The 18482-nt window shown below is 32.9% G+C and overlaps 1 protein-coding gene across 6 annotated transcripts in view; it reads right to left on the bottom strand.

The window, feature by feature from the left end:
* JMJD1C (jumonji domain containing 1C) overlaps positions 1-18482 on the bottom strand; it is a 257864-nt gene that overhangs the window by 61199 nt on the left and 178183 nt on the right. For all 6 annotated transcript variants that reach the window (XM_064488133.1, XM_064488134.1, XM_031461228.2 and 3 more), the window contains one exon: positions 9592-9705. In XM_064488133.1, coding sequence (XP_064344203.1) covers positions 9592-9705 — 114 coding nt within the window. The remainder of the gene's footprint in view (positions 1-9591; positions 9706-18482) is intronic.

The raw sequence follows: 18482 nt of genomic DNA, 5'->3' as shown, positions 1-18482 counted from the left end.
CTGGTAAATATACTTACATTTATATTTTTGTTTGTTTGTTTCCACCATTAGATTATAAGCTCTATGAAAGTTTATTTGTATTCCTGAATACAGCACGGCAGGCCCTCAAACATGAATAAACAGCCTCCAATCATTATTTATTGACTAAGGGCCAGTGCTATTTTGTCTATAGTCTGAAGCCTAAGAAGACTTCGATTTTAGAGATAATCTTAAAAGGGCTTTGTTTTAAAGTATTGCTTTTCAATTTTAACTCTGAACAAATCTTTGAGCAAAACAGAAAAAACCTAGCAGCTCAGAAAATTGGGAGAGGGCAAAATATCTTAATCTGTTTGGATTCTTAGCCTAGGGAACAAATGAGTCAGAAAATGATGCACAGATTTAGGGTACAGCTTGATGCCAGTATTTAAAAAGTCTAGGGAAATTGTACAGGCAATAAAGTTACGGGAAAATTTAATATTACATTTAGGAAAGATGTGAAATCTAAGAAAAATAACAAGACCCCAACAACTGGCCCTTGGTGCTCAAATGGGCAGCTCTCGTCTGTGTGGCCCGTTGTTGTCTATGGCAGCTCATAAAGGCAGGGTGGAACAGTAGAAATAACATCTTGGAATCTAAAGTTTTGATTCAAGTTCTATTTGGGCTACCACTAGCTGAGTGACCTAGATGCCAAGTCACAACTTCCTTAAACCTCACTTTGTTTGCTTATTAAAATTGCTATCATATATTCTCTCCCTTTGTCATGTTTCTTCCTTCTTATCCTTTCAGCCTTTCATTTTCCTACACTCTTACCTCTAATTTTACTAAGAAAGACAAATATTAGATTTTAAAGGTCCTGCAAAAGAGGGAGAATGGGTGGGCAAATCAATGCTGACACATAAAAGTCACGTGAAACTACTATTATGAGAAGCAAAACTTATGAGTAAGCAGAAGAAACCTGTCTGCAGAAAGGAGACTGAGGAAGGGGGGGAAGAAGGAATATGTGACTTGAGTTCCTGACTGTCTAGTTCCTAATTCCATCCCATATAAGGTTCAGCTGTGCTTTCCTGCAGTGCAGGTCCATGACACTGTCCGTTGTATCTTTTAAATACCCCCATCTCGTTTTTAAAAATTAAATCTAGTTTACATAAATTTCCATTTCTGCTACCTAGTGCATTTTAAGTTAGACTTCTCAAAGACTTGTATGGATTAAATAGATTAATATATGTTCCGTGAAAGCATTACACAAAATTAAGATAATAATACAATCTATTTTCCTCATAGGGTTAACATAAGAATTAACTAAAACAATGCAAATGGAAATATTTTGGAACTTGATGAACCTTACAAATGTAAATTAACAACACACTAAAAATTAACATTTTACGTTTGGGATTTTAAATAAAATGGCTGTGCTTTAGTAAGAATTTGCAGTTGGGTAAAAGGAATAAATAGTATCAACCTATTTTGATTGGCAGAAAGAAACTAGAAAATCTCAATGGCAACTAAGTGATGGCCTAGAATCTTTGAAATCTGATGTCTAGAAGCATAATTTCACATACTTTAAATTCATAACAGCAGCCACAAAAAAATTAAAAAGAGACTGGCAGATTTTTCAGCATATGATCATAGCAGATTTGGGACCAGAAGAGAACTATTGCAGACTGTGGCTTATAAATGTTTTTAATCTGAATATTGCAGAACAGCTCATACTTGAGCCAAATTTCAGTCACAATAACATGTTCCTGGACTCCATGAACACATTTTCAACACACCAAGTTTTGCAACCAAATTTTTTACAAACGAAATTCCCATTTTAATGGCAGCAGATAATATAAAATCAGCATACCTGATTAATAAGCATGTTTCACAACTATTTTTGAAATTATGGCAATATAAAATCAGGCAGGGTGGGAGATAAAAAGAGTACTTAAACCAAATGCAGAGAAAAATTAATAAATATTAAAACATGATGTACCAATTTAAAATTTTAAAAGAGCCTACTTAAATAAGGAAGTACAACAATTCTGTTTTAGCTTCTGGTTCCCCTTTCTTGTAGTCCATCCTTCTTTCTAGGCTTCAGCTTGGCCCCACTATTGCAAGCTGTCACTTTTGACTAGAAATGGAATAAAGCCAAGTACTACACAATAGTAGCTTCCTGCTCTGGCCTCATCTCCTAGACCACCCCCAGGCCAATGCTCCTGTCCACAGATGCTGATCCTACCAAGCCAATAATCCACCAGCAGTCAGTTCACAATTATGGCTATGATCCTGTATTTTTTATATTCTTGGTACAGTGTATATATCCTACAATCTCACAGTTCTCTTTTACTGACATTATGGCAACAAGGCATCTTTAAATTTCAATCAAATGCTAATATGAAGGCAAACTGAAATGGAAAAAGGAAATGCATATAAAAACTCAAGGACTAATTGAGAATGTGCTCAACTTCTGTCAAAACATAATTCAGAAACAGATACAGAAAAACAGATTAGAAAGCTCTCAGTAAGTACTATTAATTCAAACAATCCTATTATTCTAATTTTGCATAATTTTGATTTGCACCTGACACTGCCTGGCTCCACAGTTCTCTCTTTTGAGATAAAACTCGATTTAGATTGAATGTCTCTTATCCCTGGAACTCAAATCATTAGTCAGGGATTAATTTGATTAGGTCAATGTTGGTCAGAAATGGTTGTTTTTCCACGTTAAGCAAGTTCACAGAATTATGGCTCTAAATGTTGGGAAAGAACTTCAAAGGTCATTTAGTCCAACTCTTATTCAATGCTTAGAGGACTTCCAAATTGTACTACTATATCCTCATGGCCTTTCTCCAGAGCCAGACAAAAACAATTCTGTAACCTGCTGAGTATCACTTATTACTTTATGAGATCAAAATAACTATCAGCAGCAATTGGAACTTACGATATTTTGGGAGAAAAGGTAAGGATGTGTTGTGATGAGTAATATAATAGGCTTCTGCATCTTTTCTAGTATCATTTTGCTAAAATAATAGTTTAAGAAGTCACCATGAAATCTTATCTAAAGGCACTTTTTATAAAGGGGGAGAAGGAAGAAGAAATACTACTACAAAGTCACATTGTGTTACATACTGACTATGAGTTGTATCTACACCAAAAAAGTTTATCTAGCACCAGCTGCAGAAAGAATGGTGAGAGTTCCAGAGAAGACAAATAAGACAGATTGTTAAAAGAGGCACAGATGGTGGCAGAGAAATGTCCAATGGCCGCATATGGTAAGAAGAGAAAGGAGTTTCAAGTATCTATGAGAAAGGCTTAAGATACCATCTACAAAAAGGGAAATTTAGAGCATGTCCAAATAGCAACCTTCTATTGAGTGGTTTCTATGTAGTAACAAGCTGAGTATCATTAATTTAATCTTTCAACAACTCCGAGGTAGATAGTATCTATCTTATAAATAAGGAAACCAATTGTTTAGAATGACTTACATTTCCCCAACGTCACATAGCTAGTAAATGGCAAAGCTAGGATATGAAACTATATCTGCATGAACTGACTCCAAAATTCATAGCTAGACCAATTCTCTAAGACAAGACTCTAGTGACTATCCAGTCAGTTAGCTGTTTCTGATATATTACAATAACCAGATAGACGACCTGTTACATAGAAAATTTTGTGTTTGTTACTCTCTTGCTTCAAAGTATCCAATCATTCATATGGCCTGCAAGGTAAAAGTCATTCAGTAACTGTACTTAACAATCCTATTCCTCTTTTATCTGATCCCACAATACTTACTCCTCTAGTATGATGTCTACTATTCAAAACTAAACTCTTTTTTCTCTAGCTAGACTGATTCTAAATCTACCTCATCATCATGCTGTCCTTTCTGCCAAATGTTGGCCTTACTCTCCTTATCTTTCACTTCCATTTCCATTCAAATGAACCCCATTCAAGTTTTAACTTCTTCATGAGACTTCTTTAAATCATTTTAATCTCTGCTGACTTTTCCTTTCTCCTTTCTCTGTATTCCTAAAGTCTTTACTATGTATTTTTGGCTCCTTAAATCACATCAATTTCAAGGAAATTGTTTCCTTTTAATCTAAGTTCTTATCATAGATTATAAACTCCTTGAAAAATATAGGGTCTATGACTTATACTTTTATCAACTTTTAAAAACCATTAAGCACTTAAGAATGCTAAGAATAGGGAAACCGCATAATTTAAATAACTGCTAAACGAATGAAGACAGTTGGGAATGTTTCTAAGGCCGGACATTAAAAAATTTTAAGGGTAAGTTAAAGCGAAGTAGAGTCTAAGCATAAAGTTTCCATTTAATGACTTCTTTCTGGGAAAAAAATCAAGTGAGTTAACAGTAAATGGAACACGAAGAGCTTTAGGCCCCCTCTCTTCTGTTCTGGACCTCTTTCTCCCCATCTCAACTCAAGATCTAATGCTCTCATTCTTGGTGGTAGGGGTGTGGGTGTATTCTACTCCCATATCCTACTAGATGTGTTTCTTATAAATTCTTGTCTGTCAATGCCAAGGTCAGTCATCATTGCAAAAAAAACCACAAAAAACTAATTTCCATCATAAAAATAAAAAAGTTTGCTGGGTAGTTTCTGAAAGTCTATTTATTTTCCCTTAGAAAAATTAAAGATAGTTACCAGAAAGAACAAATCCGAGAGGAATTCTGTGACAGAAACATTTACATAACTACATATGTTCTATACCAGGTCAAATTACTATTTCCTCTAGGAATGGTAAAGTTTAAAAATGCTCTTAAGTAATGTATCTATACCACAAATTGAAATGAGAGTAAAGAAAAGTTTGAAAAAGTTGTCTTTTCTCTACTTACCAAAGCAATACTAACAATGAAATTCTGTTTTACCTCCTTTTCTAAATTATTAGCAATATCATCACAGTACCCTGGGGAATAAATCTACTTATAAGCCAAATTATCACCAGTAAGATTTTCAAACGTTTGTCAGTGGCTCACTTACGTTAAATACTTAATTCAACAAAGTATAACATTTGGCTGATAATAACCAAGCAACCAGGTAACTGTTCACCTAGGCTGACTAGAGGCTAAATTTTATCTCACTCAAGTTCACCTAATACAGGTTGTGAAGCAATTCCAAATGCCAATTACAAACATGTAGAAGGAAAAAATAAATGTCTTTGCTACTTTCTACTCCTCAAACTACTGAAAACTTATCCTGGGCAATCATTCAACCTATTTTTAGCAAACCATGTGTTTAGCAATAACTAACTTAGGTATATTCTGAAACTGCAGATAATAAATTTATCTAATCAATGATGGAAAAGTTGTGGGTCAAAACGGACTTCAACTGGAAAAACAACTTTCTCACTGAAGGACTAGAGAAATGATAAACAGATCAGACACAGTTCAGACACTTTCATTAACTAAATAATGGAAGCCTTTTCTCTGTTCAAGGCTTTAATTAATGTTTAGTCTAGGTACTAAGAAAATACTCAGATGTGCTCCACCCATTCCCTTCAACCAGCAATTTACAGCACAACAGTACTATCTCCAGTATTTTGGAAAGTAGTTTGTCTCTATTTCGCAATGAAAGAAACTGAAGTATTAATAGTCTTGGTCTCTAAACTTTAAGCAGATTACAATGAAACCAGAACATTCAACAGAATCATTCCTTCAGGTCTAGGATGATTCTACCTTATTCTAGGAGAAGTATCTTATTACTGTGATGAATTTTAGCATACAATAAGATAAACACAGGGTATAATTTTGAACAAGCACATTCTGCTTCAAGTCTCTAATGGTTTTTATACTAGTGCCCTTTATATTATTCCTTTATTACATTTAAAAGCAAAGAGGATTGGATCCCTAGAAAATACTAGACAAACAAGCCAGACCAACCCAGATTAACTGATATGAGTCATATACAATTTTCAGGTAAGAAATAATCTCTTCTATATCCACTATGAAGCAACCAACCTGAAAACTGCAGGTGTGTGCATGGTCAGAAGCCAAAATCCAGGACAAGATGATTTCAAAATCATGGTAAAAGTTCAATGTTCCTATTTCATTATCAAACTTTACATGAATTTGATCAAAAGTTCAAATTTTAGTGCAAAGCTTTTAAAAAGCTTCTGTAATCATCCTCCAAGGTAACCACACCACAGAAATCATAGTAATTAAAAAAACCCTAAAACTATAAAAATCACCTTTAAGAACTAATAATTTGTTTTTTCCTCTTCTTCCCAGCCAGCTGAAAGACTAGTAGAATCTGCAAGGTTTCCTCCTACTTCCTCTCTTTTTCCCTTCCCCCTTTACTTCAAAGAAAGTTAACTGCAGCTAGGCATGATCAGGAAATCTAAAAGGAGGAAGCAGAAACTCATTTGTGTGCACAAGGAAGGAAAAAACAGAATTAACAATACCATGATATGCTGCTTCAGCAATGTATAATTAATAAGTATTCATTATATTGTCTATAAGACGTTGATTCTGTCTCTCCTCAAACAACTTTCTTTCCAAAATACTGAAAACTATAATTATAATCTATGTGGTTGTACCTTGATCCACCAATACATGTCACCTAAAAATGATCAAATCAACTAATGTAATACATGCCACCTGATATTCAATACACTGAAATCATTCAGAAAGATAAGCGTAGGATTCAAACCAGTGACCTAAAAGTGAAAGGATTTGTATTAATTCTGAGTCATCTGTTTCCTAACCATTACTTTACAATTTGTTATTCTGATACATTAAAAAAATAGGGTTGTACTGCTTAACTACAAGTTAACTAAAGAGAGCATAATTAGAGTCAAAGCAAAGCATCATTTGTGGGATCTTTTTAAAATTTTTTTTTCATTTTTCAGTTTTATTAGGTAGAATTTTTACAAACTGACTGCACATATACAATATATTGCATGTAAATACATATGCACAATATACTGCACCTATTTTTTTTACTGTACATATATGTACTGTTCATTGTTTCTAGGAACATTTAGAGCTTTAGCTTTTTAAACATACATGGTTACCAAAGGAATAAAGCCAACCACAAAATAAGAATTAATTCAAAAAGATACATATACCCTGCTATTAACGGCAACATTATTTATAGTCACCAAGATATGGAAGCATCCTAAGTGCATTTGTGGCACTTTTTAAAACAAATGTGTACTCATCACTCTACACGCAACGGCAATTTCCAAAAGATATGTTTCCCATCACACTCAAGAAGTCTACAAAGGATAATTAACAACCAGATTCAGAAGAAAATGCATCATGAAATTTAAAGAAGTGAGAAAAAAAAATAGGGAGACCATTTAAAAACCTTGTTCAATTTTCCCCAAACTCCCTTTGACTTCCATAAGGTTACCCTAAGGTTAAGACATGTCAAGGCACTATTTACAAAATCTATGCCAGGAACAGCTGCCATGTTTAACATGCCAAGGAATTTAATGTACTGTTTGGACAACTGGTTAGGGAAAAGCACCCTGGGATAAAGACTACTCTAATTCTGTGAACTCTAAAATTACTTCCTTTTCCTAGACTATGTCCATATTTCACAAATTCATTTAAATAAATAAATTTGAAAATCTAGACTGAGCCGAGCCATCTTCGATCTCTGGAGTAAATTTTCATTTAAAATGTTACAGTAGGTGCCTGTCATTTACATACTGGAGAAAATATTTTTGTATTTTTTAACCTGGTTAAAAAAACACTAAACATAAAAATGAAAACACATGCTAAAATTCTATTGTATACCATTTATTACTTCTAAAATTCATAAGAAATTCTAAAATTAAGATATGCTGGATCCTAAATGAAGTGCTCATAGCGCAATTCCTTCTGATTTCTTAGAAGTGAGAATTCACATTATTTGTGAAACACAAATGGTTAAAATGTCAAATGAATCATGTCACCTCTGGAAGATACAGTATCCTTCTAGGCCAGAGATCAACTTACCTATACTAGAAGGGGAAATATAAATAGCTAACAAAGATAATCACAGGGTTCACCAAATCAAATTAGACTTTAGCTCTTGTGCCTTTATTTTTAACAAAATAATAGAATCAGCAGAATCTACAAGTTTATAAATGTGTAAAAAAAAAAACCTATAAAATGTCAGCACAATCTTTCAATCAAAATAATTTTAATAAACATGTTGTAGAGTTTTAGGCCACCTGGCGAGAGTCTATTTTTAAAAGTAATTTCTATATAACAATTTCAGTTCTCTAAATCAAATCCAAGCTGTAACTTCCACAGTGTTAATCAGCAACCACAGAATTAAAATACTGAGTTGGAAGGTTTCTTTAATTTTACCTAGACTCACCTAGTCTAATTTCCACTAAAAGACTGTTAGAAATGAAACAAATTATAAGGCCTACAGTAAACTAAATGGCATTCACAATTAAAGACAAAACCAAATCAAACCCATGGGAAAAGCTCTAATATCTCCAATATTAAACTGGAACTTGCTATGAATTTTTAGCTGTAAACATTGCAATCAAAAAGTAAAACCTAGCAAGACAAAAATGAAGCCATTTAAAGACCTATAAAAAATAATGTGAAAAAACAAAAGCCTATTTACGTAGACTTCAAAACAGAAAATAACATTAAACCGAGGGAACTATCATCTCATTTTGGAGATCTAATAGAAGAGGCAGACAACTAACTCCCTAAGTATAACTTCAAACAACAAACAAGTGCTTATTAACTCAAGCTTTTGTTCTATCCATGGAAACGATGCCTCTACATCTTACTTTTGAAAAACAGTAACTATTATGAAATGAAATGGGAATAGCGACTTTCAGCTCTATTAAAAAAAAAGTCAAACTAGTTCACTTGTCCTTTCTTTGTGTGCTTACTGTATTATCTTAATTATTTAAGTAAAATGAAACCTATGAAATATATTGATTTAGTTCAATCTAGAATTCAAATATACAAAGAAAACAAACTTCAGTTGCGTTTTCAGCACTATCTTAAAAAAATTAACTTATGGAGCTTAGAGATTTTAAAAAACATTCAGCTTACTATATATATATTTTTAGCTTACATTTTGTATATGAGTTTCTTCACATGATTTAAATTTAAAAGTCTACTAGAAAATGTTTTTCCAATTAAGTGTATTTGTAATTAAATGCAACTGGGAACTAAAATTTAGGAACTGAACAATTCAATTAATGACAATCAAAGAAAATTTCCAATTAAAAAGAAAATAAAGTACTATTATGCTAAGCTGGTATGTATGTATATAGTAAACACTAATCTCATTTAATTACATTACTTGACCCAATTCTTAACCTTCAGAGCTGGAGACAAAGATAATTTATACTAATGTCTAGCCAGTTATTTTCTAACAATGGACATTATTTAGAATGGAAGAGACTTTTATTTTGCTCACTTGTGCATTCCCAACAATAGGACACTGCCTGGATCATGTAAGTTCACAGTATTTATTTGTTAACTGGATAGATAAATGAATCATTTATCCAGTAACCAAAATTTATCAAATGCACTGGGTTCCTCATACATACATCTTCTTGTTAGCTAGACTTGAATATTCAAAAGAATATCTGAATATCAGTGAAGTCCAATGAATAATTACTTTTTAAAAGCAATCTAAAAAGTCTTACCTGGTACAGCTGAAAGGCACTATCTTCAGTTAAAAAATCCAGTTGTTTATCTACAAGGAATTCTACTGCAGTGATTGAACTGGGTACACTTTTTTCAACCAAAGGTTTGAAAATCTGGTAAAAGAAAAATGAAAAATTTTAATGGTTATTTTCTGGCTTTTATCCTCAAAATGTGAAGAAGGATATGTAAATATAATGCATTAAAGTCATTATCATGAAAGTTTCAGGATACCAATCAATATTAGTTTTCATATTGTGATCTAAGGTGATGTTTTTATCCATACAATAGAATATTTTCTATTTATTTAAAAGGAATGAAGTAGATTTTAAGGAATAATATGAAAAAATTCCAGTTATATTATTTTTAAAGTTCCAGTTATTTATTTTTAAAAAGGGATATAATCAAATATATATACATACAAAAATTTCTGCTAATAAAAGAGAAACTGTTTCTGAAAAAATAACCTAGGTAGGAGAGCATATTACTCCAACTGTTTAAAAAATTATAAATACAATTCTTTTTTTTTTTTACTTTATTATTCTTTATAAAAGAGTAGTTATGATTTACACGTAATTTTTTCCATAGCTTATTCACATCAAGAAGGATTTTAAATGCATCTGGTCTTTTAACTCCACCCTGTGTACTGCTCACCCCCACCCCCTACCCTGCCCCTGCCCCAGGCACAAATAAAAAATCCAGCTGCTTCAGTAAGAGCAGCATGGGGGAAGGGTGCAGGAAAAGAAGAGGGATGTAAGAAGTATTACACAAAACCCACGTTTTGGTAAAGATCTTTCTCCAGATTTTCATTATTAAAAAGCAAAAAAAGAAGGGAGGGGGAAACACAGGGGGTGGGGTTGGGGGGAAAGTCAAATCCATGGTCATTTGATTATTTTAAAGAAGACTCATCTTTTACATAAAGGAATTTACCCATATCTTGGGGTGGGAGTGAGGGAGGCAGGAGAGGAAGAGGAAGGAAGGAAATAAAGGTACTATGAATGCACTTTTTAAAATGACTATCACAGTTTTGAAGTAGAAGCAGCTTGAATAAAAACCAAGTATGTTATATTCATGATACTGTTTTAAAACTTAAAAATGAAAATTCCACTATCCTAAAAACATACAGTGGCTTTACAAATAAAGAATCTAAGTTTGGAAAATGGGATAAACAAGCAACTCAGTTTCTAAATCACCTATACCACATGGGAAAATCTACTTGCTACAGGAAACTTATGTGACCATTTGGATGCAAACCAAAGCTTTTGGCACAGACAGTAAAAATCCCCAGGAGATCCAAAGCCATTTTATTTCCCCCTTCTCTTATTTATGTCTTAAAGAAATCTAACATCTTACTAATCACAATTAATAAACACTCTGGGGGAAAACTTTTCAAGATCTTTAGCACAGAGAGGCTCTTAAAGAGTTAATTTCTGTATTTAAGAAGTCGTCTTTAAAGCTTTCAGTTCGATTCATTGAGGACTTTGTAAGTGTTGTGAAAAAGCTAAAACATGAGAGTAAGTAAGCATTTTAAACATGCCTTATTTCCACACTACCCACAGCATGAACTTATAAATGTTATCTTCTTTCGTAAATTAACATGAAAAAATTCTCTTACACTTCCACTTATTTTCAATATTTATGATTAGAAAACCTAATCACAGCAAGATCCTACCTCCCATGTGCTAGGGCTAATCTTTTAAGTACTATGTATTTTATCAAAAGTATTTTTATTTGGCTGAGATACTATATTTTAAAAAAAGACATTCTTCCATTATTTAGCTATCTCCTGCTACTGTTGCCATCTAACATTTCCACTTACCAAGACTAAATTGCTAAAATTATCATTTCATAAAATCCTATTCACTTTACCTAACAATTGAATAAAGCCTGTATGAAATCCAAGAGCATTTATTTCATTTAGGCTTTAAAATGTCTACTAGTATATGTGTTATGTGAAATATGTAACATTTGTCATATTGTATCTTTATTTAGTTTTTAATAAACTAGAAAACACTGGCCCCTTCTCAAGAGAAATTTTAATCATGGAGTTTTATCAAATGCTCTATTTCTTTTTAAACAGTACCAAGTCAGGTCAACTAGTGAAGGTTAACAAAAAGGTCCACAAAAGGCATTATCTAAGTGGCTAGATACAATTCAATTAAGCAGGATTTGAAAAAGAAGTAACTTCTCTAGTCTGAGTGCCTCTTTCTTACGCAAATAATACAGGTGGTTTGCATTTCCTATGAGACCTAGTCATTTTATAATATGAAAAACATTCTTCTGAAGAGAACCTCTCAGAACTCTGCTTTTTAAGGTAGGTCAGAGTTCTAAGGGTAAATTTCAACAGGCCAACTTCTACTTTAAATTACTAACTTAAGGAGGAAAAAAGGGTTTAGTTTCTAGGCTAAAATACAAACAAATTTCTCATTTTAAGACCGAAAAGCCACCGGTAGAACTTAGTTACCAGAAATGTCAAAAGACTAGTTTAAATGGCCTATTTCTGATAGATAAATGTACAAATGGAGGTCAAAAGTATACCATGCTTCTTAAATAGCAAACAGAGCCACGACTTGCAAATTTGAAAATTTGCGATTATATTTAAAGTACAAATATGTTCCCACAAAGTGCTGATACTTTTATAGCACTTGTTAAAGAAATGTTTCAATATGTATTTAACAAGCAACCCTAAAATTGTGCAACTGTTCCTACTTTATGGAAAAATTAAAGACAAACAACATATAAAACTAACAGTTAAAATACATCCTGATTTTTAAAGTGGCAAATCAATGATGTAACTATTATTAATTTTCGTATCCAAGTAAAACACATCCATTTCAAAGAAATACTATTAGGTTAAAATAAAAACAAAAATATTTAAATAAAGGTGAATGGCTCCTACAGCTTTTATGATGAATCTGTAGTAAATATTTCACGGGTCTAGGTGTACTGGAATGTAAAGAAACTAGAACTCATGCATAGCTAAGCAATTCAAGACTAAAGATATACCATGCTATGAGGAACTTCCACAGCCTAAGGGGAAGCAATGAGCTACCATCTGATCAAAGTCACAGTAGAATATGGCCCTAATCACAAAAAGACTATTATTCCAATCTTGAAAAAAGCCTTTGAAAATCCAAATTAAATTACTAATTAAAAACTGAACATTCATAAATGAAACAAAACATTTTTTCAATTTTATTAATGGACTGAGAGTTCTTTTAAGGTCCTTTGTCTGTGTTAACTGTACTTTAAAAATAGTATAAAGCCAAAATAAATACTTAGTTGAGAGCCTGCATTTCTAGTAGGGCCTACCACGCTATAGGAAGAATGCTCAGAACAACTGTATCCTGTTTGGGGCTCCATGCTGCACCACATTCCATTCACATGAGGAAGAGGCGAACAGATGAGCCCTCCTCGAAAAAACATTTTTAAAATAAATCAGCTACAGTTCTCAAACACAACTCAGCTGCTCAAACCAACCATGTTAAAGCTCACCATTTAACATTTAACTGGAAATTCATGGAGTTTATGTCTGCAGTCTGAGTTTTTAATAATCTCCGGTTAACATTTAACAATTCCTTTTCCAAGTTAAAAAAAAAATTCAAGCTCATTAAAAAAAATCTGATATAAATCTCACTAAAGGAAAATACTAAAGCAGAAAACAATGTAGGATATATTTCAGAAGTCAAGGTTTAAGGTTTAGTTGAAAAAAAAAAAAAAAAGACTGGAGTGACTTGAAAGAACAAAGTCCAAATTCCCACCCAAGCAGGTCTATTGAAAAACACTGTTAGAAAACAAGCTGGGGGTGGGGACAGGAATACACCACACACACACAAACACACACACACACACAAACCCTCAGAAAATAAATATTTCTACTTCCCTTAAAACACTATATTCTAAATCCTAATCTAAAGCATTTCTGCTATAATACTTTAAATTAAAAATCTAGAGCTCTGTTGTTTAATCTTTACAGTGTTATGAAATTACTACAAACACAGTAAATATTTCTAAACAAATGAAATAGTTAAAAATTCTTAAAATTAGACCACTAAGACTAGATCTATAAAAGACAGTGACCTTATTTCCTAAGGCTGAGAAGCAAAACCAAATGTAAATTAAGACAAAAGAAAAAGGAAGCAGAGAAATACAAACCGTACTTTGTTCTTGAGAATTTTAAACTATCTTTAAATCTCAGATATTCACAAGACGGCTTTAAAGGTCAAGAAGTATAGCTGACATTTCCATTTTGTTCTTGAGCAGTGTTTTTTTAATCTAGCCTAAATACTTCTTAAGTCTTCAAAAATCACAGGCAAATGGCTCTCAAACCAAGCATTTCTGAGCTCACTTGCAGCGTCGTCATTGTATAGTACGAAAAGCCAAGACCACAGAACGAAGCAGAGGCTGTAACCTAACAAGTCTCCGAAGAGCAAATGACGATTTTCTGTCTGCTCTGGCTCAGTCCTGGCAGCGATGAGGATTACAACTCGCTCTTTGTCATCAGCACTGTGGTGTTAACGACTAAGAAATCCTGCAGCTGAAGCACTACTGCATCCTCCGATCTGGGTCAGGATAATTTCTCCCGAGGTCGCTTACATAACCAGTAAGATACTCCAAATAGAGAGAACAGCCATCCATCAGCTAGAGAAAGCCTTTTCCCACTGTACTCCGCGTGGAAACACACTGCAGTAGCTTCCAACAGTGCAGACACCCAAATGAGAACGACTACTTGGCTCAGGGCACACTGAGAGAAGGGAAGAGGCGGTGCTCTGTAAACTGTAACTAATCCTCCGTCACAGGTGCTGATGGAGTCACTTCCAGCACGAGTCACATTACTGGTGATTACTCATTTGGCTGCGCCAAAGAGACTGGCTCATAATTTTAACAACAGACAAAGACAGACTAGTGGCGAGACTGAGAGCTCAAGTTTACTGTCTCCTTCATAAAGCAAATGCAAATAACAAAGTTTTTGCTTTCCAGATTTACCAAGGTGAGAAAGTGCAGAAAACAAATAATATTTAAATCTCTCTCAAATTGGCAAGAATGAAGCATAACGTTAAACCATCAAAAATACTTTGTGTGTTTTCAAGTAAAGGATTTATTTTTAGTTTAACTGTTTCTCCTTAAAGAAATATATTGATATTAAAAAAAAACACAGGAAAATAAACAGTTTAAAACATTTTTGCAATAACAATCTTAAGTGAAATCAAATGACATATCCAACAGTCTCACTGACACTTTACTCAAAGGAAAAACTGGTAATATTTATTTTGGTAGACTAAAAAATATTCCTGAGACATTTTCACTCTTTATAAAAATATTTAAATAGTTCACAATTATAAAAACCTGTAATAGCCACACATGGACTACTGAGCACTGAAATGTGATTAGTCTGAATTGAGATGTGTGCTGTATGTATAGTATACACACTGAATATGGAAAAAGAATGTCAGATACCTGCCAGTGCAAGAAAACAGTCATCTATTTTAAAATTATGTTTGTGAATGGTCTTTTATTATAAATTTGTCCCAATGTAGATATCTCAGTTTCAATAAATCTTAAAATTAACACTGATTTTTTTTATACTACATACACAATCATCAAATTATTAAGAGAAAAACTTTCAGCCACCAGCCAATGCCCTGTTCCTTCGTATCTACTCCAGGTGTATCAGTTTCATTTCATAGAAAACATCAGGTTAACCACTGAAAAGAAGACATTTTAAATTTAGTCTATTATGGACTTGCACTTACAAAAACCTCAATCAATCCTTTTTTAAGGATAAATGAGAAGGGTAGTGATTATACCAAGAATGTTGGTAAAACATAGCTTTAGAACACTGATAGTACTAAAATATAACTTTAAAACAAACTATTTTTAAATAATGAGTCAAGTGACTATTAAAACACAGCATCCCAATAATTCATTCATAATTACTTAAGACATGAACATAAAACATATACGGAATTAAAAGAATTTAATGTAGTATAAGTTACAAAAAAAAACCCCCCAAAACCCAGGCTAAATATGGCAGCCTTATTCTGAGCCTCAAACAACAAAGAAACATCAAATGCTTAATTCAGGTTATTACACTATAAACCATCAAATTTTAAATACATATCATACTGTATTTCTACAGTTTATTTGTACATTAGAGAATGAGTTGAATATTTCGTAAGATTCATCTTAAAAATCTCACATAAATTCAGGTTTGACTATAAATATTAACTTAAAAACAGCTGTCTTTGTTCCTCAAGTACTATCAGTCCCCTACAGAATCAAACAGCATGAAGTTACATTTAGCTAACAATGTAACTGCCATAACATTAATATTGTTAGTGACAGAGTGCAATGATTTTTGTAAAACCAAAATAACTAACATCAGTACTGAAAAACCACTCTTTTATATTGCATACTACATTAGGGTTGAATTAAAGTTAGATGCCTCTCCATCACTATAAAGAAATACTATATAGTCAATTCTTAACGCAAATGAAGGGTTTACAGAGGTACAGTTAGTTGAAAACCAAAAATATCTTTTTAATACTTAAATTGGGCTTGAGAAATATTTTTATAAATATATGAATGGGAGTCTGGTCTGAAACGCTGGTAAATTTCTAACACAAACAAAAACAGTGAAGTAACAATATAGAAAACCCACATGGTAGCAAGCATAAGTTGCTCAGCTTTCTACATCAAGTCTCCTTAATTCTCTCCTGATCTTACAACTCAATGAGGGATGGATGGTACTACTTACTACCTTTCAGACCACAAAAAGCACCAATTTGAGGAGAGCAGCATTTTAGTCCTTAAAATTGGTTGTTCTTATGGCTGATACCTTCCTTAATGAAATAAGGAAGTTGAAGAGTTACTTCTAATTTTTTTTCTTTTTTTTCCCTTTTTTTTTCTTTTTGGTTGAGGTCGGGGGTGGGGTAAAAAGTCTTTTCTTGGTAGCTAAACCAGGCTAGAGGAAGAGGAAACTACTTCAGTTACTGCCCAGAAATACACATCTCTGACTTCCTTCCTTTTCAGCTGGTTTCTAGGTTACAAGCTGAATAAATCAACAGAGGTGAGAAAGTAAACAGAGGTTAAAAAGAAAGCACCATACTGACTGTATGGTGGCTATCTGAAGAAAAATTGTTCCTCCCAATAATTGTAGAACCTTCATACATGCAATTAAGAGTTAAAATAAACCAGCATTTTGATTCCATTTATCCTGGGCCGTGAAAGAAATAAATTCCTCATCTTTATGGATATGTAAGCTTAAATAAACAAGTGGATTTCTCCAAGTATACAGCCTTTATAAAAAAACATAAAAACCTCTAAGTTCAGTGGTTAAGTATTTTAAGTGTCTTTCTAGACTTAAGGATAGGAAAGGAAGAGGAACAACAGTAGTTAAAAAGAGGATTTGAATTTGATATGGCCTTTAATAAAGGCTGACTAGATTCAGGAAAATATTTTTTAATATGCTCTATTGACCTATAAATCTATGAAAATACACAATCAAATATGTAACTCCTGCATCATGGTAACGCCCAAATGATTAACATCCTTACATTAATGATTTCATGTAGATCTCCCAGGCACTGTAAAGATTTAGCAATTTCATATCTTCAATAGATCATGAAGTTCCATAAGAATTTCCAGATGATGTGAACCTAATCTTGATTTTTAAACTCTCTTCCCTCTCCTAAGCATGCAGGAGATTCATTCAACCAGTATGTATGGGATGTCTTGAATTACTACACTTTTCCCTGCTTTCTTCACTATATCCTTGATAACTGCCCTAGTCATAAGGGGAAAGGAATGCAAAAAAAGAATGTGTGTCCATTTTTTAACTTTGCAGATGTCATGTCAGTTTTTATGACATATAGTTGGCTTAAGAAAAATCACTGCTGAGAACATAAAAACACTATGCCAAAAGTCTCTGTTTTTCAGTAAGCATATGGCTGCATTCAGTGCCCTTTAATTTTTTCCTTCTAGTCTGAGTACTAATAAAACATACTGTAATCTAGAATAGTTTTATCAGTTTACTGTATTTATGACTTCACTTTTAGATTCCCTCTTAACAGTCCTTCCTCCTCCCAATATTATGAGGTTTCACTTACAGTAGTCATCCCTCAATATCTGCAGGGGATTGGTTCCAGGGCCCAGGAACGTAACAAACAAAATCTGTGAAGGCTCAAGTCCCTTATAAAATAGCATAGTTGTTTGCATATAACCTTTGCATATCCTCTCATATACTTTAAATCATCTCTAGATTACTTATAATTCCTAATACAATTCAAATACTATGGAAATAATTGCTAGGTACAAGGCAAATTCAAGTTTTGCTTTGGGGAATTTTCTGGAATGTTTTTTCTGAAAATTTTCATCCATGGTTGATTGAATCCTTAGATGCAGAAGCCACAAATAGGGAGAACTGACTGTACTTTTCTTTCTCTATAACTTCACAGGTCTTTCTATATAACTTCAATGTGCCATTGAGACAACCAATTTTTCTTTCCATAAACAAATAAATTATTCCAAACTATATTTTTAGACCTATATTTTCATCTTATTCTAACCTGTATTTTATACTGTTACTAGGACATAGTTATATTTATATCTTGAAACCACATAAAGCCAAATATGATAGGAATTAAATGCTTAACTTTCTTTGGTAAGTTATTAAGATTTCTTTCAAAACCACTAGAAACATCACTACAACAGCAGAAGTAATTACCTTAAAATTCATTAATATAGTGACCATGCTTCATGATTTACTTTGGTTCCCTTGCTCATATATGTAATATTCTGAATACTTGATTTTTTCCTTTAAACCTCTGTGAATAATATACAATTTTTCTATATATTATTCTGTAACTTTAAAATGATTGATAAAAATATCAGT

The sequence above is a fragment of the Camelus dromedarius genome, chromosome 8, assembly GCF_036321535.1.
Source record: "Camelus dromedarius isolate mCamDro1 chromosome 8, mCamDro1.pat, whole genome shotgun sequence".
In the NCBI taxonomy this organism is placed as follows: Eukaryota; Metazoa; Chordata; class Mammalia; order Artiodactyla; family Camelidae; genus Camelus; species Camelus dromedarius.
Note: the sequence above shows the minus strand (reverse complement) of the source record. Positions and strands in the feature narration are given on the sequence as shown.